The 20,717-nt window shown below is 53.3% G+C and overlaps 1 protein-coding gene across 3 annotated transcripts in view; it reads left to right on the forward strand.

The window, feature by feature from the left end:
- The window catches only part of ITPK1 (inositol-tetrakisphosphate 1-kinase), a 169,011-nt gene that overhangs the window by 40,185 nt on the left and 108,109 nt on the right, over window positions 1-20,717 (forward strand). Inside the window, exon 1 of one of the 3 annotated variants that reach the window (XM_028098568.2) lies at window positions 284-1,227. The exons of the other annotated variants lie outside the window; for them this stretch is intronic. Within the exon in view, the coding sequence (XP_027954369.1) occupies window positions 1,207-1,227 (21 nt within the window). The 5' untranslated portion in view covers window positions 284-1,206. Of the gene's footprint in view, window positions 1-283; window positions 1,228-20,717 lie in introns of those variants that run through there. 3 annotated transcript variants of the gene reach the window in all.

The following is a 20,717-nucleotide window of genomic DNA, read 5'->3' on the forward strand; positions in this document are numbered from 1 at the left end:
TCCCCCAAGAGTCTGGGCGCTTGAGCGCCTTCACTCGCTTCTCACGTTTAACTTCTCCCCATGTAGAGTCTCCGTGATCTCTGCCCTGGCAGGACGTGGGTTGTGGTCGGTGGTCTCTGGGGTTTGTGGAGTTGCGGTTTCTTCATCCGTGGGGGAGAGCTGGGGCTCTGGCTGGGGGTGGGGTAGGCAGGGTGGGGGAGCCTGGCCACCCATCCAGGTGTCTGGGGTCCTCTTGCCCCCCATGGTTTGTCTCTGTCTGCCCTTCTCCTCTGCCAGGGAAGCACGAGCCCCCCTGGGCCCCTGCCTTGGCTGCTCGGCCCTCTGGGGGTGAGCCCTCTCCTTTCTCGGACCATGCTTGTAAGTGGTATCATCTCCAAGACGACTCTTGCCCCCCGCCCTTCTCCCCCGGACTCCTAGGTCAGGTGCGTCCCCTCCCTGCTGTCAGTCCGGCCACATCTGATCTCCCCTATGGGCGCCTGGCTTCTGGAGAGTGGACAGAGTCAGTGCGGGGGGGGCGGCGCTCCTGATCCCCATGCTGCCTCACCCTGGGGTGGACTTGGGTCAGGTGCTCATTGGCTGGAGAAGGAAGGATGGATGGAGAAAGAAGCCCTCCCAGGGCCTGGGGTGGGCTCTGCCCCAAAATAGATGTACACACTCTGACAGCAGCCATGGCGGGGGAGTGTTGCTGGGGTGGGACTGGGTTTCCTCTCTGGAAGCCTTGGTGGAGGGTTGCTGAATGAATCCTTCCTCTGGTCTCCCTCCTTGTAGCGGGTTGAACTTGTGTCCTGGAGGTTGAGGTTGGTTTCCGGGGAGGAGGTAGTTTCTGGAAGCCCCTCATCGACTGTCGATTTTTCATCCAGGCTCATTTTAGTTCTGCAAAGTTGCGTGATCTGCACTGAGTTTTCCTGTGGACCTAAATTTCTTAGACATTAAAAGGGGGAAGTCAGAATTCAGGACTGGCTAAGACATGTGCTTTCGGGGCCATTTCTGATTGATTGGTAGTGGCTGCCAGGAGGGTTCTAAGCCTTCCCTGAGGTTAGCTACAGCGCTTGTCAGGGTTCGCAGAGAAATTTCTGTGGGGAGCAGTTTTTAGAGGAAGTGAATTCATGTGCTCACCAGCAGACATGTTACTTAAAAGGGGAAGAAATGTGCCCTTCCCCCAATACCTGATTCCTGTCCCGGAGGACCCCAGACTCATACCGTGGGATGCTCCTACCCCTGCCACAGGTAGGAGGGGAGGGGTGGGGAGAGGGCCTTGGAGTTTCAGGATGTGAGGGCAACCTGGGGGGCAGTGGGTTTGCTTTACATGGCTTCCTGGGAAGATTTAGACTAAAACCTTTAATCCACTTAGTCCGGAGTGGAACGGGAGGCTTGGAGCCATTGTTCTAGAATTTACCGGGGAGAAGAAGAATTGCAAAATCTTCCTTGATGTGTCTGCTGTTCACTTTGGTGATGACTTGGGGGAGGAACTGGTGGCTGTGGACCAGAGAGAAGCCAAACTGGACGCTTTCCACACCAGTACCTAAAAATAAAACCCACCGCGATGCCTCTTTCTGCACCTCCTCCTGGCGTCCCCCCAGTGTTTGGAGAACTTGGAATTTCAAGATACAGAGAAAGACTTTGCAAAATTTGGAATCCAAGACCCTTGGCTGGTTTTTCAGAATCAGCCAGGCCCCTGTGGGCCGCTGGATGCCGGGGATGGATGCTTGCCACACACGAGGTGTCGGTGACCGACGGAGGGGGCAGGAAGGGGGGAGTGAGCGTGCCGTCAGCCAACGCCAGTCTTTCTTGTTTTCTGGGCCCATTGCCCCAGTGGTATTGTCCCTTTTTGTGCAGCCAGCCGGTGACAGGAGTAGTGTTTTAGAGGTGAGGAAACGGAGGCTCAGGATAGCCCTTGGGGAACTTGGCTGGTAAGTGGCAGCATCGGGGTTTGATTGTGGGTTGCTGTGTCTCCAGAGCCCATGGTTTTTCTGCTAACCGGGGCTCTTTTGCACGTTAGTTTTACTCAGTGTTCCATTTACTAAATGTTTCCAGGCTTCTTATCACCTGGGCTTTGGCTACTATTTTTTTTTTTTTTTAAGATTTATTTATTTATTTTAGAGAGACGGAGAAACAGCTCGTGAGTGAGCGGGGGGAGGGGCAGAGGGAGAGAATCTTCAAGCAGACCCCCTGCTGAGCGCAGTGTCCAAGGTGGGGTTTGATCTCGGGACCCTGAGATCATGACCTGAGCCTAAGCCGAGAGTCAGACACTCAACCAACCGACTCACTCAACCAGGCGCCCCTGGGCTCTGGCTACTATTTAAAAAAAGGATATTGGGGCCCAGGGTCAGGAACCAAGAGTTATCGATAAAGTGCTGGTAAGATCTTGCAGTGTCCTCGAGTCGGGACCACGTCAGGGGCATTAGTTCTGCTGCTGCTAGTGAATGGCGGTCGTAACAACGTGAGTGTTAATGTTTACTGGGGATGGTGGTGTGCCGGGCACCAACGCCATGTACTTGCGAGAAGCATCTGTGGGTAAGCTCTCCAAGGGAGGGTGGGAGCACATTTCAGAAAGCAAATCTTGCAGCTCCGCAGCTCCTTCACGTGCTCGTTCCCGCGGCACACGTGCTTGGGGAGGAGCTTGTAAACCCTCCTTCCTGGCATCCTTTCCACAGCAGCCCTCCTCCCGTCTCCACAGAGCCACTGCACGTAGCAGTGACGGTCAGGATCGCCTGGGCTCACCTTTCTGGCTGTGTGACCTCGGGCCAGTTGCCTGACCGCCCGGAGCCTCAGTCTCCCCATCTGTAAAATGGGGATAATAGTTGTGCCTGTCCCCTGGGATCACGTGAGGCCTAATTGAGTTAATTTGGGTAAAGCAGTTGGCGCCATGCCTGGCACACAGGAAGCTTGTTCTTTACATTGTCCACAGCAGATGTGACCCTGGGGCATCAAACCTGCCAAGGCCTTGCGGCTGGTCACTGTGATCTCAGGGCAGGTAAGGTTTCTCCAGTTCTTTCCTTGCAGCAAGATTGTGAAAGGACCTGATTCAGTTGTCGGCTGATAGAACATTAAAAATGGTTTTGGATAACAATTACTGTAACTCTTGACATGTCATTTTAAAGGAATTCAGAGAATTTGCTATGTAAATCTTTTTCCATGTTTTTATTTGTTTGAAGAAGTGGTCTCAGCGCTTGTGTCTATAAAAATTGAAAAAATACAATTGACAATAAACTCTGCCTTTGTCTGTGGATACATGAAATACTTCTTAAATATTCCTGTTCGTCTCTCTCTCGAGATGTATTTCTGATAAGGTTTAATGTTTTATGTTTATTCCTTGTACAGTTTGTAGTGTTTCTGTCATAGGGATCAATTATGTACTAATAGTTAACTGTAATAATAATTCAGTCCAGAAGAAAATTTCTGACAGAGCTTTATGGTCACACAAAATTAAAAAAATTAAAGCATTTACATACTTACTTTTTTTTGCCTCGTAGTGTTAATAGACTAATCAGTAAAAGGCCTTTACACATGAAATACACTGAGGGATGTGGTTTGGAAATTGGAATTTGAGGAGGCAAAAGGAACTTTTCTAAATTTCCAAGTGTAGAGGAAGAACCGGATTCTGTAATTTTCGGATGGATGACGGTGGACCTCAAATTGCGATGGTATTTAGATTCCACTGGATCCATTTAAAAGAGAAACAGTAACAGTTTTATTTTGAAATGTTAATATTTACAATATGTTGGAAATTACATCCTCTACAAGTATTTAAACTTAACCATGAGAAATTTTAGATGTCAACTTGCAAATGTACAAATAGATACATAATTTTAAACATTTATTCTGGGGGCTTTGGTGTGAAGGCCACTGCTTTTGAACATTACCCCACTGACTTCTCAGAACCGGGCTCTGAAGCAGGTACCGTCTTGGAGAGGGCTCCCAGGCCATCCAAAGGCCCCTCCGGGCTGGGCCACTCAGACTCCCGGCCTCTGCACCCACTGAGGTGGTGGGCCTGTCTGCAGGCCGACTGGCCTCCCCTAACCGGCCTCTGTGAGGCCAGGGGATGCTCTGATACGGAGAACCTGCTGCTCTCCCTGCTCACGTAGCGCAGGAAGCCCTGAGTCCAGTAGGGCCGGGAGGAGTGGAAATCGTGCCTTCTGTCTAACGTTGGGGCTCAGGCAGGCAGACAAGGGGAGAGTGGAGTGCGCTGTGGGACAAGGTGCCCCCCATCCTTCTCGTCCCGAGGGGCTGCCTGTGGTGACTGAGGGTCGCAGGTAGCCCTTTGCCTCAGTTTCTTCCTTGGTGTTATTGTAAGGAGGATGCTGGGCACACAGGCCCCTGACCCGCCATCTCAGGCCTTGCTTGGCCATTGAGGAGGCCCCTGGTGGCCAGCAGGTTGGGAAGCCCCGGCTCTCTCTGCAGCAGCACTCAGCAAGCAGATCTTTCCTGGGGGCCTGCTGAGTCCCAGGCCCCAGGTATGGGGGACTCACAGGGACCAAAGCCCGGCGCCTTCCGCTGTCGGCAGTCTGGAAGATTGTTTAGTCAGGAAGGCTGCCCCAAGGAGGCAGGGTGAGCCCGGCTGGTGGCTATAAGCCTTGTCCTGACAGAGCCAGGCCAGCAGGCAGGTTCAAGCCCACAGTCCTGACCAGGGCCTTGCCTGCTCCCCAGGCCATTCTGCTTCTGCTCCTGCAACACACAGGTGCTAGACAGGACCAAGTGCCAACTACGGTACAGCCACCACTGTTCACCCAGGGAGCCTTTGTTGGGAGCAAACATGTCTTGGACCCTTGGGTCATCTGTGGCCTTGGGCTCTGCTGAGGGCCGAGCAGGAAGCTCGCATCAGCCCTGCAGGACGGTGTCACCTGGGGAGCGTTTTCCCGCTTTGACCTGCTCTGTGGGAAGGGCTTGAGAGGGAAGCCTGGGGTTCTCTGTCCCTGGACCCCACCGCTGCTTGCTAGGGCAGCCCTGAATTTGATGGAAGGAGATCAGGTGAGAACAGCACACCCTGTTGTCCTGTGATCTCCAGCCTCCACATCCTCGGGAAGCAGTGTTTTGCATCCTTCCCTCTGCCTCACATGTCCTGGGGCTTTCCACCAGGTGTTTGCAGAGCGCAGGGGGAGAAGGAGAGGACCGGCTGTAGGAGAGGGGGTTGGAGTTGTATTTTAGAATGCAAAGGAGCAAGCCGAGGTGTGGGAGGTACAGCTACCCAGCAGAGATGGGCCGGCTTCCTTCCAAATTCCTTGAGAATTCAGACATGATGAAAGCCCGTCTCTGGAGCAGCTGCTGTTTCTCAGGCGGGCAAGGATGGAAAGAAGGTTCCCCAGTTTGCAGAAGAGCGCAGGGCCGGCAGCAGGCCTTTGCTCTGGGCTTCTCCAGAATGTCGCTTGTTTGGGATGTTGGAGTGCCTCGTATACGTGTTTGCTCAGCTTCTGGGCAAGCCATCCAGGAAAGGAGGTTGGGTGGAGAGCATCAAGCAGAAAGGAAAAGACTGAGAAAGAGGTGGAAGGATGGCAAGAGCTGGAGGATGCGTGCTGGGCATCTGGGTGGGAGCTGCTGTGGGGACTGTCCCCGAGCTCATGGGCAAGCCCCGGGGCGCTCTGGGGCTTGTCTGTTCTGTGCTGGGGGCCTGTGAGGACACAGGAGGGGACAGCTAAAGGAAGGGCTGGGCAGAGGGTGAGGAAGGCCTTGTAGGGAAGTTGATGCCTCTTGATACCGGATACGCTGGGCCAGGGGCGGGTGGGGAGTGAGGGACTTGAATGTCATCGCAGGCAGGGAGCACAGGTGGGAAGGACCCAGAAGCTGGGCAAGGGTGTCTGTTGACTGGGAGTGGTTTGGAAGCACTGGGGCCTTGGCCCTGCAGGAGTTGGCAAGTGGCCAGGTTGGAGAGGGCGGCAGGGCCAGACCTAAAGAGAGCCCGTGAGCTGTTCATGCGGCATTGGTTTGGAGGGCATTGAGGGGCTTCTGTGTGGGAGGGGGTGTGTGCCCCAGTTAGAGGCCATGGCAGAAGATCCCCCAGGAGGGCACATGGGGGTCGATTACATAAGGCTGGGCCAGAGGGTGGAGAGCTGGGTCTTCTGGAAGGAGCCCGGGGCTGTGGCCTTGGGGGGGTGGTGGTGGTGGTGAGGGGTCTGGCTGGAATTAATGCAGTAGTGGAAGGCAGGGGGAGACAGGGGGTAAGGCGTGGGTAGGTGTGGCGGGGGAGTGGGAGGGAGGGGTCACTTCCCAGACTTCTCACTTATTTCGTGCAGTGGGGCCCGGCAGGTTGCAGCCCTGGGGAGGGAGGGCTGGTTCACGCAGGTACCTTGAATCCAGGCAACGAACGGGCTTCCTCACTTAAAGCCAGAGGGCGAGCCCGTGGGCCGAGTCATGTGCTTCTTACCAAGGCTCACGGATGCTCAAGTCTCTGTTGGGCTTTAAAAAATGTATTTGTTACTTGGGTAATATTTTCAGTGGTCCAGAAATTGTTTTAAAAGGTACACAGTTAAAGGCGTCCAATGATTAATCCCCAGCTGGGTTCCCTCTGCCACCAACCCTCCCTAGATTTTATTTCCAGGTGATTGGGGCCCAGGAGGGGTGGACCCCTGTGAACGCCTGCCTTTCATCTGCTCCCTCTGCCCAGCACTTTGGAGCCAAGTGTCAGGGGCTGTGGGAACATGGGCTGCTCTGGTGTTTATTGGGGGGCCTGACATCCCTGCAGCGAGGGGGCCCATGGCAACTGTCCAGCCACCTCCTCGTGGGCGGGACTTCTGAAGGCTCCGGAGTGTGGCTCTGACCCTGACCTCTGACAGCAGACCCGAGCACCTCCAGGCAGTGTGGCCATGGGATTGGGAAATTGACTCTGTACAGGACATTTCCATGGTCATTGGGGTCCATTATTGGGATCCACGTTGTTCCTGGCAGTGCTTGACCCCGACCCCGTGGAGCCCAGAGACCTGGGTTCGAGTTCCCATTAGTGTGTTTTCTGACTGTGTGATCCCATTTCCATCGTCTCTAAAATGAGAGGACACTTAACCACACAGGACTGAAGATACCTGATAGAAGCTTAAGGAATACGGGTTTATTGTCGCTCACCCTTTGTTTATGGGGGGAGGTGGGTACAGCTATACATGAGACAGTGATGCTTAGAAAAATACGTCGTCTGGTGTAAAGAATGGTCTGGGGGTGCCTGGGTGGTGCAGTCGGTTAAGCGTCCGACTCTTGGTTTTGGCTCAGGTCATGATCTCAGGGTCCTGGCAACGTGCAGTCGGCTTGGGAGTTTCCCTCTCCCTCTGCCCCTCCCCACTCACTCATGCTTGTCCTCTCTCAAATAAATAAATCTTAAAAAAAAAAAAGAATGTGGTCTGTTTGCCCCACCCCACACCACCCCATCCAGGTAACACCTTGGGGTTCCTAACTATTGTGGATTTGAGCTGAAGTCCTTTTTAATTTATTTTTTTTCATTAATTATTTAAAAAGTAGGCTCCGGCACCTGGCCGCTCGAGCTCAAGGTCCCCGCGCACCGCTCCTTCCCGAACGCTCCAGCCTCCCAAAAAGTAGGCTCCATGCCCAATGTGGAGCCCAATGCAGGGCTTAAACTGATGACCCTGAGATCGAGACCTGAGCTGAGATCAGGAGTCGGCCGTTCCGCTGACTTGAGCCACCCAGGCGCCCCTAATTGCTTTTTAAAGATAGAATTTGTTTTTTTACTATTTGAAATGTAGGTGTTTGAATTTTTTTCTTTCTTTTTTTTTTTCTTCAAAACATTGAAAATTATCTTCATTCTTAAGCATTTACTTAAGGTATATGTGTGACAGTGTTAGACAAATTTATGTGAGTGTTTTTTCCAATAATGCCACCATGGGATGGGGGGAGCCTTCTGTAAATCAGGGTCTGCTCTCCTTAGATGTTTTCAGGAGCCATTCAGGAGCAATGGCCTCTGGGAGGACAACGTGGGAAAATGCTCATGAGCTGCTGAGTGCCGCCCCTGTCTATGCTGAATGGTTTCCGTTCTGTCAAGTTTATTTTTATTCTTGAGCTTTTCAGGCTCACTGTTGCAAATAGAAACAGTCTCTGACGTCGGGGTAGTCCTGTGGCTTCAGAGGCCTGTGAGTCTCCGTTCTGGGGTGTTCTCTCCCCAGCCTTCAACTCACTGAGTCAACTTGAGCTTGTCCTTAAAACAGAAAGCACCCCTTCCAGGGAAGCTGGGCACCAGTGTGTCTTGGTGGGACCCAGGCCTCTTTGCATGCTGAGGCTGGGCTCCGGCTCCCTTGCCTCCTCTGCCCTGGCCCCCTCCACCCTGGTCCCCTCCCTGTACTTCATGTAAAAGCAAAGAGATGGGAGGGGGAGTTTGGGGGAATAGGGAGGGAAAGGGCAATAGGAAGAGCCAGAAACAAAGATTCTGCCTTGAAAGTCGCTGTCTGTTTTGGGGCTGCTTGGAGGTGAAGTCATCTGGGGTGTTGCTACTCAAAGTGTGGTCCACTGGCCATGGGCACGGCTACGTTGCCCTGGGCGTGGTCTGGAGCTGGTCAGAGCGCCCAGCCCAGAGCTGCTGAAGCCTGATCCCCAGTGCAGCTGGGCGCACCGTGCCGGCGCAGTTGGGGGGACACCTCTTGGGGGGGGCGCTGACTGCACGAGACGGGGGATTGACAGGAGGGCCCTGGGTGCACAGCCAGCACTGAGAGGAGCAGGCTCTGCCTTCAGCTCCACTTCACAGACCACCAGGCGGCTTGAGTCGTTGGCTAACAAGCTGGCGTTGCCCTCCCCACTGTCATGTTTTCATTTGTGCTGTTAGACGTGACACCTTCCCTGCTCTCCCAGCAGACCCCCTCTGTGCCCAGCGGGAGCTATGAGTTGAGGTCTCCTTCTGGACCAGAACTTTCTTGTCTCTGGGGAGTGCAGGGCCTGGCCCTGGTGTGTGCTCCGTTCACTGGGTGAACGAATTAAGGACTGAGCTGTCCCCACAGGACGGCGCAGGCCCCGAGTGTCTGTGTTGGTTAAAAAAACAAACCACAACTAAAAAAAATTCTTGATTATTCTTTTCCTCATTAAGTAATATGTGCTCATTTTTTGAAATTTTGGGAGAGAAAGACAGGCTTAAAAATGAAAGCCCCGGGGCATCTGGGTGGCGCAGTTGGTTAAGCGTCTGACTCTTGGTTTCAGCTCAGGTCGTGATCTCAGGGTCGTGAGATCAAGTACCGCGTTGGGCTCCACACTCAGCGCAGAGTCTGATTGAGACTCTCTCTCTCTCTCTCTCTCTCTCTCTCTCTCCCCCTCTCTCCCTCCCTCTCCCTCTCTCCCTCTCTCCCCCTCTCTCCCTCCCTCCCTCCCCTTCTGCACCTCCCCCTGCTTGTGCTCTGTATCCCTCTCTCTCGAATAAATCTTTATTTTTTTATTATATTAGTCACCATACAGTACTTCATTAGTTTTTGATGTAGTGATCCATGATTCATTGTTTGCGTATAACACCCAGTGCTCATTGCCATACGTGCCCTCCTTAATACCCATCACCGGGCTACCCCATCCCCCTACCCCCCTGCCCCCTAGAACCCTCAGTTTGTTTCCTGGAGTCCACAGTCTCTCATGGTTCGTCTCTCCCTCTGATTCCCCCCTTCATTTTCCCTTCCTTCTCCTAATGTCCTCCCTGCTATTCCTTATGTTCTACAAATAAGTGAAACCATAGGATAATTGACTTTCTCTGCTTGATTTAGTTCATTTAGCATAATCCCCTCCAGTTCCATCCATGTCGATGCAAATGATGGGTATTCATCCTTTCTGATGGCTGAGTAATATTCCGTTGTATATATGGACCACATCTTTATCCATTCATCTGTTGAAGGGCATCTCGGCTCTTTCCACAGTTTGGCTATTGCGGACATTGCTGCTATGAACATTGGGGTGCAGGTGGCCCTTCTTTTCACTGCATCTGTGTCTTTGGGGTAAATACCCAGTAGTGGCAATTGCTGGGTCATAGGGTAGCTCTATATTTAACTTTTTGAGGAACCTCCACACTGTTTTTCAAAGTGACTGTACCAACTTGCATTCCCACCAACAGTGTTCCCCTTTCTCCACAACCTCTCCAACATTTGTTTCCTGCCTTGTCAATTTTTGCCATTCTAACTGGTGTAAGGTGGTATCTCAGTGTGGTTTTGATCTGAATTTCCCTGATGGCTAATGATGATGAACATTTTTTCCTGTGTCTGTTAGCCATTTATATGTCTTTGGAGAAGTGTCCATGTCTTCTGCCCATTTTTTGACTTTGTTATTTGTTTTTTGGGTGTTGAGTTTGAGAAGTTCTTAATAGATCTTGGATACCAGCCCTTTATCTGTAGTGTCATTTGCAAATATCTTCTCCCATTCTGTGGGTTGCCTCTTTGTTTTGTTGACTGTTTCCTTTGCTGTGCAGAAGCTTTTTATCTTGATCAAGTCCCAAAAGTTCATTTTCGCTTTTGTTTCCCTTGCCTTTGGAGACGTGTCTTGAAAGAAGTTGCTGTGGCTGATGTCGAAGAGGTTACTGCCTATGTTCTCCTCTAGGATTTTGATGGATTCCTGTCTCACATTGAGGTCTTTCATCCATTTTGAGTTTATCTTTGTGTATGGTGTTAGAGAATGGTCGAGTTTCATTCTTCTGTGTATAGCTTTAAAAAAGATGAAAGTGCAGAGATAATCATCGAAAAGTTATTTTAGTCTTTTCTCGTCTTTACCTGAAATATGCTATTTGTTACTTATCCTGTGAATCTGGGTTGGGGGTTTCTGTGTCTGTAGGTTCTGTGACCTGCGTTTGGGGGCTGGACGAGCATGTGCTTGTGCTGTTTCATCACCTTGAACTGACCGTTCCGGGGGTGGTGTACGTTTTCCGCCGTCAGGCCGTCCCCAGCTCTGTAACTGTTTCTTGGCTCCAGAGCCTCGGGTTCTCATGGTTTCTGGTTTGCCGCTCCTAACGGTGCTGCCATGAGTGTCTGTTCACATCCCGGGTTCTGTCTTTGGGTCACCTTCTAGAAGTGACGTTACTGAGTCTGAGGCATCAAGATCTTACGGTGTGCGGAGCCCTGCGGCTTTTGGAGAAGGTTTGCGGCTCTGCGCTGCCCCCACGGCGGACTCGTGGTGGTTTACTGCATTGTAAATGCCTTGCCTGGCTCCCTGCTAGAAGTCAGGGAGGGGTGGGGACCCAGGGATGGACTTGCCACACTGCCTCGAGGTTACCGTGACTGCCCTCTGAGCTCTACTAGTCTCTGGCCTCCCGGAGGTGAGGGAGGACCGTGCTGGGGCAGGTCCTTGAGGCCCCTGGGCCTGGGGGAGGAGGAAACCATTGGTGCGGGCTCCTCTGGAGGAGGGGTTGCTACAGTGGGGCGGGGGAGGGGATCAAAGAGCACAGGCTTGCTGTGGTTTGGGAACTTCTGTAAGCACTTTCCTGTGTTAACTTATTTATTATTAATTAATTAATTAATTAATTAATTAAAAGATTTTACTTATTTGACAGAGAGAGACACAGCGAGAGAGGGAACACAAGCAGGGGGAGTGGGAGAGGGAGAAGCAGGCTTCCCGCGGAGCAGGGAGCCCAAGGCGGGGCTCGATCCCAGGACCCTGGGATCATGACCTGAGCCGAAGGCAGACGCTTAACGACTGAGCCACCCAGGCGCCCCTCCCGTGTTCACTCATTTAAGCCCCACAACAATGAGGGACTGTTAGTACTATTATTAGCGCGATTGAACGGATAAACTTGTGTTATCCCCACTTTACAGATGAGGAAACTGAGTCAGAGCTCGCCCCAGTCCCTCGGCTAGCATGGGCAGAGAAAACCCAGCAGGCTGGCGCCACAGTCCCTGTCTGACTACCGTGACCCCCTCCTGGGTCAGCATCATTCTGAAACCAGTGCTTCCTTGCAGCTCCTTTCTTGCAGTGTCTTGAGCTCTCTCCTGGGCCCGCCTGCCTGTCTGCTGTTGAGCTGCCAGAGTGCTCTTTCTCAGACAAGCCCCATCTTGTCCCAGCTTGGCTGTAGCCCCAGGGGGGACAAGGTGAAGACCTGTTCCTTGGAGGGATTCAGGAAGCCCTTGGCAGTTGCTTTCCACTCCAGGGAACCCAGCCCGGGCCATTTCCTCAAGTGCACCCCAAAGCACTCCATGCAGAGTCCCAGTGGCCCTGTGGCGAGGCCTGGTCTCCCGCACACCCTCTCCCGGCAGCCCACTACGCCCCTCCTGGTCCATTGCCGACACTTACTATCTGAGCAAGCTCATGGCCACTAGCTCTGCAAAGCCTTCTTGGATGCCCCAGGCCCAGAGAGCCCCTCTCTCATGTGGGTCCCCACATACCCCGTGAGCCCACCTCCTAGGCACAGAAGCTCCCATGTCATGGTGTAATCATGGACCGTGGGGGCCTTTCCCCCTTCTCTGGAAACTCCTTAGGCCCATGGACCACACCTTGTTCTTCTGGAGGCTGTGCCAATCTAGCGTTCTGGCTTACAGAGATGCACCTTTTCAAGAATTCTTTGGAAATCAATGGAAAATAATTAAATATTTACAGAAATATATGAATTGGCAAAGTTTCCTATCATCTTCTCTAGAAGTAATCACTCTGACCTTCTCCATTGGTTTTCTATGCCTATCATACAAATTATGAGATTTTTCTCTTTTGGTTCTCTAATACCTACTTAAAAACCTTTTAATGAACGTTTAATATGGTGATTCTGACTGATCATGCTTTTGAACCAAGGAAATACAGTAAGAACATATTTGTATATTGTGGAAGTTTCTTTTTCTTTTTCTTTTTCTTTTTTTTTAAAGATTTTATTTATTTATTTGTCAGAAAGAGCGAGAGCACAGTAGGGGGAGTGGCAGGCAGAGGGAGAAGCAGGCTCCCATTGAGCAGGGGGCCTGATGGGGGACTCAGTCCCAGGACCCTGGGATCATTACCTGAGCTGAAAGCAGACGCTTAACTGACTGAACCACCCAGGCATCCCTATTGTAGAAGTTTCTTAATCCGTGCTTAATGATGCATAACGGCAGAGGCCGGCTGAGAGATCTTGGCGTTTCTTTTCAGCAACAGGGAGATCTATCGGGTAGCGCCATTTTGTTTTTCAAGTTTATTTATTTATTTATTTAAGTAATAACCACAGCCAACATGGGGCTTGAACACATGACCCCGAGATCAAGAGTCACACGCTCTTCTGACTGAGCCAGCCAGGCGCCTCTCATGGAGCACCATTTTGGAAGGTCAGAAAGTGTACCTGAGCTGGAGAGTTTTCCTTGTTCCTACGAAGTGCTAACTTACGAGATAATTTGCCATTTTAACTACTCTCAGAGAAGAACGAGTTGCTATTAATTTATAGTCAAGGAGGTTGACTTTTAGCGTTCTGTGTGCTTTACACTCTCTCTCTTTCCCCAAATGAAAAGTCAGTACCATAGAAGAAGTAAATCAAGGCGAGGAGCAGAGAGGGGTATAATATTGACTGTTGGGCCTGTGGCTGTGAGGGCTCGCCAGGATAGTTCTGAGCTTGCTGGTGGCTGGTGCGTGCAGGGAAGTGGGATTCACTGTTGCAGGGAAGTGGGATTCACTGTCACAGAGAAGAGCAACTCTAAAGTCCTCAGGACGGGGAGTAAGAGCCTTTGAGAGGATTGAACCTTCCTTCCTGTTGAAGAACCTCGTCAGCATCACAAATAGGAACTCAACGTCTCCATGTGGATGAAAACTGAGAATTATAAGACAAGCAGGAGGGTGGCGGCCTGAGCACATTCCCCATGAGTCTCATGCAAGGATATTGTATTTGGGGGGGAATCTCTGGCCAGCTCCCATTCTCCCAATACCCCTCCACCCACAGCTTCATTGTGGAGCCATCTGGATTGGCATCCAGCTGCCAGTAGCAGATTGGAAATAACAGTGGCCTAAATAAAATCTTTACTTCCCTCTGTGCCAAAAAAGATGGATGCAGGCTAGCATAGGCTGGCGTGGGGGCTCCATAAAAATTGTAAAGAACCCTTTTCTCTGTCTGTGCCACACTGTCTTCTGGGTTTAAGCTGATCTCCTTGCTGAAAGTGGCTGTTGGAGCTCCGGCCATTGTGATTATATCCCAGGTCATAGGAAGACAGTATGGGAGTAGGGCACCCCCACCTCACGCCTGAGTCTGTTCTCATTAGGTGACCGCCTTTGAAGTCCCACGTTATACTGCTGCCTCTGCTGGCCTTGGTCAAAGTCGAGTGTTCAATGCCTGGCAGCCTGCAGGCTGGGAAGTGCAGTCTTTCTGCTGGGCGTGCTGTCCCCTCACATGAACTCGCAGTTCTGTTACTAAAGAGAATGGGTGTTGCACTGCAGCCAGCCATGTCCAGCACACTCGGGCCCGGCACTTACCCCCCGCAAGCCTCAGTTGCCTCATCTACAAACTGGCAGCAATGATGGGGCCAACCTCGGGGTTGTGACAGGGATGTGATGCAGCTGAAGAGCAGGACAGGGACTGGCGCACAGCACGTTCTCCGAAGGAGCTGTCCCCTGATTATTTATTGGTGCCATCGTCGTCGACGTCGTCCTTCAGGGCCCGCGGAAATCAGTAGGAGTCTAAGTGAGCTGTGTCGTTGGGTGACTAGATAGGTAGATGAGCCAAAATAAAAGAACCTTTTTTTTTTTAAGATTTTATTTATTCATTTGACAGAGACAGTGAGAGAGGGAACACAAGCAGGGGGAGTGGGAGAGGGCGAAGCAGGAAGCTGAGCAGGGAGCCTGAAGCAGGGCTTGATCCCAGGACTCTGGAATCATGACCTGAGCCGAAGGCAGATGCTTAACAACTGAGCCACCCAGGCGCCCCAAAGAACCTTTCTTGTTTGGTTTGTTATCCCAAGGAAAGCAGCCCGAAACGTGACCACGTCAGTCAGGTCCACCCGGTTCGCCTAGAGAGGGGCTGACAGGGATGGTGTTGCTGCTCTGGACCAGCAGGGGGTCTCCTCCTGGTTCTGGTGGCCCGTGGCCCTCTCTTCTGTGTGGGGGCACGTGCGGCCTGGTTGGTGGGGCTGTCGGGATCAGAGCAGAGTCTGCCCTGCCCGGGGTGCATTCGGGGGCACAGGCTCAGTTCCTTCCTTCCTCTTCCTGTATCTCCCGAGTCCAGCCACCGTGGGGTGAAGGCATCATAAGGCCCCTGCCCCATACTGGGCGTGCTAGCTCAGCCTTGGCTGGGGGGAGGTCCCGGGAGAACTGTGCACAGCTGAGATGTCATGGGTTTTCTGTGAGTCCGGGGCTGGAACTTGGCTCTTTCTCTCCGCTCTTTAACCCCCCCACCCCCAACCTCGAAAACTCCCCAGGGGCATCACCACAGGCCAGCGCCCCCCCCCCCCCCAGGTCTCTGATGTCCTGTGTGAGTGGCAGGCGGGGTAGCCCTTTCAGGGACCTGGTTGCTCTGGGCCTCTTGCTCCCTGTCTACACAGGCCTGTTTTGCAACAGGACCGCTGGTATTTCTCCTTCCGAACTTTCTGTGATGGCCCTAGAGCACACACCCTATAAGGAGATCCCGGCTCGCCCTGTGTCCCAGGACTTGGCGGTGCAGTAGGGCACACTCATCACTTTGCAGAAGCCACTTGGGAGGCGCTCAGCGGTCCAGGGGGGTGGGGGTTGATCAGGGGTCCTGGGGGAACATGTGGGGATCCTGGGCATCTGGGCAGTAATCAGTAAGGTCACTTCCGAGCTCTGAGATGCCCACATAATAATTTCAGAATACTTTAGTGTCTTTGGGCTGGGCTTCTGCCAACCAGCCCAGCGGACGACAGTGACCCCTGTTTGCACCTTGCTTGCTGGGTGCCACTCTCAGCGCCCCCACTTGCGGTGGGGGAGAGCACTGAGGTTCACGCACGTGGAGTGTCTTTGCCTCGCAGCACCTCGCAAGTGAGCAGCAGAGCTGGGGTGTTCCGGGGCAGGCCAGGGCAAAGCCGGTGCCTTTCGTGTTCTGGAGGCTACCTGCCTGGACGGCCCTCTGCCCCTTTGTGGCCGTGCAGCTCTGGGGAGGTGGCAGAACTTCTCTGAGACTCAGCTGCCAGATGGTGACAAGACTGATGAATGAGATGGGGTGACGTTAGGGGAGAAGGCCCTCCTTAGGGGGTGCGTGAGTAGCTTGAGGATAGCAGCGGGGGCTTAATTGTGGGGTAGTAAGGACCGCTCAGCAGCTCCCTGGTTTTCTTGTTCCCAGGATGACTCCAGGGGTCTTAGGAAGCCCATCCATCCCCCTGCCTAATTGGGCAGAAGTTTGGTGCCAACCCTGAGTCTCTCCCATCCTTGGTGGGTGAGGGCCCGTGGATCCCTGGGCAGGAGGAGTGTGGGCTTCCTGGCATGGAGGCAGCCCCTGGCTCACTGGCTTCTCCCTGCCTGGACAATATTTTTGCTGCAAGCCCTGCCAAGTGGAAATAAGTTATTTACAGTGTTTTGACAGGATCATCAAAAGCCTGGATGGGAAAGGATGCCTTTGGGACTGAGCTAATGGCCTAGGAGTGTGGCCTGGGGGGTGGGGAGCCTGACATGGGGGAGAGAGAGGAGAGCTGCACAGTGGGGTTGGGGGGGAGCGGATCGGGGCACACTTGATGGAGCTTAACAACAAGAGGCCCGGTCCTCCCTTGAGCCCAGGGCCTGATGAGGTTGCGTGCTGATTGGCTATTCCAGGCTGACCGGTTTTGGCCTCGCACTTTGATTGGCCCCGGGTGTCCCCAAGCCAGCTCTGGGCCTCAGCCTCCTTATTTTTCTGTCTGAGGCTTCGGTCCTGTCGTTTGTCTGAGGGAGACGAGGGCCTCTGCCCAGCCAGCGTATCCTCAGGAGAAGGGGACACAGTCGCCGGGTGTGATGAGGACAGACCTTGGCCTTGACCGTGAACCAGTCTGTCTGCAGCACAGCCCAGGGAATTCCAGCTGGGCCGTTACTTGGCCATTCTGCCACCCAGTGTGGAGCTCCGTGGCGGGCCTGCCTGCCCGAGCTGTGCCTCTGTCCCTCTCTGGCCCGTGGGATTGTCTGGCCCTGCAGAAGGGGTTTGAAGATGTCCTTCAGAAGGTGCAGAAGGGCCTCTGGAGGAGCTGGTGGTCTAGAGTTAACCATCAGCCGCACTTCATGAGCGTCCTTTTGAGTTTTTTCTCTGTGTGTAGAAGCAGAAGATGTGTTTATGTATTTTAAACAAAATTGTTGTCCCTTTGTAATCTGCTCCCCACAAACACACTCACCATGTTAGTTTTTCCCCTTTTGTACAGTGTTCTACTTAGGCTTGTTTTCTTAGTGGCCGCATAATATTCTCCCTGTAACCAGAGTTAGTGAATTCCCTCGGTGGATGTTGGTGGGGGTTCTGGCTTGTCACTGTTAACAGCATTGTCATGAACATCTGGTTCCGACATCATTGGGGCAAGTCTGTGATTGTTTCTTGGGCTGTAAGTAATAAATCATATTTATTGTTTTTGCAGTTTGTAAAAGTAATGTGTACTTCTGGGGGAAAAGAAACCAACCATTATAGAGAACTTTGGTAAGACACGATTTTTTTTGGAGTTTCTCCTTCTGGATTTTTGAATGTACCCAGGTACTTACGCAGTGTCTGTTTCCCTCCTGGGTACCCTCTTCCTCCCTCCCTCCCTCCTTTCTTCCCTTCTTTCTGGATTTATTTATTGCTGAGTGTAGAGCCCAATGTGGGGCTCGATCTCACAACCCTGAGATCAGGACCTGAGCCGAAACCAAGAGTTGGCCACTGAGGCCACTTAACCGACTGTACCACCCAGGCATTCCCCCACCACTTCTTTCTCATTCATGCCCCAGACCCCCCTCTGTGCCCATTGTGGCTGGGGGCTGGGGCCTAGCTGCAGCCCTGCCCATGGGCATTTTGCCTCGTGTGTTTCCTGACCCAGGGAAAGGGAGAGAGTATGTGCTGGTGGGGAGGTGGCTGGCCCCTGGGTGGTCCCCAGTCCTGCTTCTTCCTAGCACAGCTGGGCTACAGGCTGCTCCCCGGGCTGGGCTGCCTGCCCTGTGGGGCTGCATCCCTCTCTGGGACCCTTCCTGCTTGCAGGTGCTTTTCTCTTCTTTGCACATATATGCAGCTTGCTAGCCCAGGGGAAATTCTGACTGTAGCAGATTGTTGAGAGCAGGGGAGCTACTCCCCGCCCCCAGTCCACCTCCCTCAGAGGTAGCAAACATCACACAGTGGTCAAGGGACCAGCCTTTTCCACACAATTATTGGTGGCCATGGGCTAGTTATGTAGCCCTTGGCCTTAGCCTCCTCTCCTGGAAGGGGGTTGTCCATCACCTACCCCTAAGGTCGAGAAGACTAATTGAGATAGTCAAAGCACTTACTCCAGAGCTTGGCACAAAATCCATGTTCAGTGATCCATGACTAGCTGCCAGTTTGTATTCAGGGAACTGAGGACTGGAAAGGGAGCGTTTGAAAAGAATATCGAACACCGCTTGCATGTCTGCTTCCCTTTGGGATGGGGGAGTGGGGTGCAGCCCTGAGTTAATTCCTCTAGTGCTTCCCTGATGGAATGGGCCCAGCCCAGACTTTGGAGAAGAATTTCCATGTGGATATATGGGTCACTGTCTCAGTGAATTCTGACCACATGATGTCGAGCTAGAGCCTGGATTCCTGTCTTTCTTGGATGGTTTTACTTTTATCTGATGAGTTCTCACACTTACTCTGTGAGGTGGGATCTCTTTATTATTCAGATGGGGAAATTGAGGCTCAGCTGTGTCACTTGCTTAAGGACGCATTGGAGGTCACAGAGCCAGCAAGTGCTAACTGCCGTGGTCTCTGAAACCCAGCTGGGCCCGATCCCCATGGCCTGGGCTCTGTCTCCTCCCTCCACCTTCCCCACCCCTGCCCTGACGCTGACCCAACCTCCCTGGTTTCCCATAAAAACGTACTGTGCCCCTGCTGACTTCTCCAAGGCTGCCATGGACCCAGCCCTCAATATCTTGCAAGGGCTTATTGCCGCAGAGCAGGGTCACCCCCATTCCCAAGCTCTGTCTGCTGCCCCCCGTGCCGATGCTTGCCTGTTCCAGCCTTCAACCCCTCCAGCCTGCCCTCACCGCCGGTGAGAAGGTTCACACCCTGCCCACATTGCGCCGCCATTCCACACTCGTCTCTCTGACTCAGATTTGTTCCCATGGCTCTGACCCTATGATGTTTGATGATCTAGACGTGTCCCTGTTGAACTCCCTCTACGTGGCCCCGGTGAAGTGACTTCAGTGTGGGGACTCCTTGCAGAGGCACGGGCAGGATGAAGGGACCGGAGGGGGCTGGAGAGACTCCCGGAGCCTAGCTGTGGGGCGCCATTAGCGCTCCGAGGGCCGGCGGGGCGAGGGCCTGTCCCAGGGAGGCTGTAGTCCTGCGGAGCTGCAGCCCCTGCCTGAGCAGAGAGTGGAGGCCTAAATCCCCCAGCCCCGCTGTCTGCCTGCCCTCTGATCTCCTGATGTAGCTGGAAGTCCAGGGTCTTGGGGGTCCTTGGAGGTCAGCCTCCAGGCCTGGAGTAGGGTGGAGCATGACGAGGGTCAGCAAGGAGTGGCCCGCGCCCTGCTCTCCCCTGCTTTGTGATTTGGTGGACCTCAGGGCAGAGCAGCATCAGGGCCTGTGGCCCTAGGCTGTTGGGAGGGGGACTAAGGGTCCTCTGTCCCTGCTAGGCTCCAGCATGACCCCCCCGCCCCCGCCAGCTCTGAGGTTCCTGTCTCCCCCTCCCAGATGCCTCTATGGCCATTAGGCTACAGGCCCATTTTCTGTGGTCCAGTTAGTTGTGATTGAGAGGGCAGAGCCTTGTAGGACTGGGACTAGGGGCTCGTCCCTTCATGCTTTCTGTCCCTGGGGGTTCACTTGGGCCCTTGGCAGCAGGCCCTCTGTTGCCCCCTGGGACCACTGAGATAACCCTGTCTCTCACCCCCTTGGTGCCTGTGGCCCTGGGAGGCAGAGAACCGTAGGGCCGCATCAGAGGATCAGGAGAAGGGTGGGCCTCTGCCCCAACCTGGGAGTGGGAGCTGGGGAGGGCTCCTGTCAGCACAGTATGCCCAGAGCTGGTGAGTTTCCCCCACCTGTTTGTGACCTCTTGAGGTGATTCGTGTATTGCTGAACTAGAAACTCCGGTTGCGGAGACAGCAAGCCTGGAGAGAGTGACTAGGAGGGCACATGCAGGCGCTCCCAAGATGTGTGCGCTCGTGGCAGGAGAGGGCATTCATTCAGTCAAGGTGGCTGGCTCTGGGGGCCCCAGGGCCCGGGCAGCAGGAGCCCTGGGCTCACTGCCTGTCATGAAGCTGGGCCGGGTTCTGGTTCCTTCTCCATGAAACAAGCTGAGGCCCCTGATGGGATCTCTGATGTCCTATCTCACTCTCCCCTCCTGTAATCTTTGACTTCGAAGGAAGCAGGGGTACATTCTCTCCATCTCTGTCTGCTTATTTCTTAGTCTTTCATCTTGAAGACGGCCTGGTGGCGTTGCCTCAGGGATCTGAGCCCATGTGCCCCCTGGGTGGTGTGTGCCTGCAAGAATTTCTTGATTTGTTTGCAGCAACCCTCTTTGATGCTGTTTAAGTAGGGCAGATTTCTAGAGAGTTCAGCCAGCTCCCCACATCAGACCTCACTTGGGTGCAGTCTGTGTGTTGTAGCGAATGCACACATGGCTGTCTGTACGTGCACAGTGTTTTTGGAGTTAGGCTGGCCCAAGTTTGCGTCCTGTCTCTGACCTTGACCAGCTCTGGGTGACCTTGAGCAAGTCACGGTGCTTCAGGTTCTTCGCGGCTTCAAGGCTCATCATCATGATGGTGTTACTCGAACTTGTCCCACTGTCTCA

The sequence above is a fragment of the Eumetopias jubatus genome, unplaced genomic scaffold, assembly GCF_037043125.1.
Source record: "Eumetopias jubatus isolate StellerSeaLion01/CBP00866 unplaced genomic scaffold, mEumJub1_p1.0 scaffold_7, whole genome shotgun sequence".
In the NCBI taxonomy this organism is placed as follows: domain Eukaryota; kingdom Metazoa; phylum Chordata; class Mammalia; order Carnivora; family Otariidae; genus Eumetopias; species Eumetopias jubatus.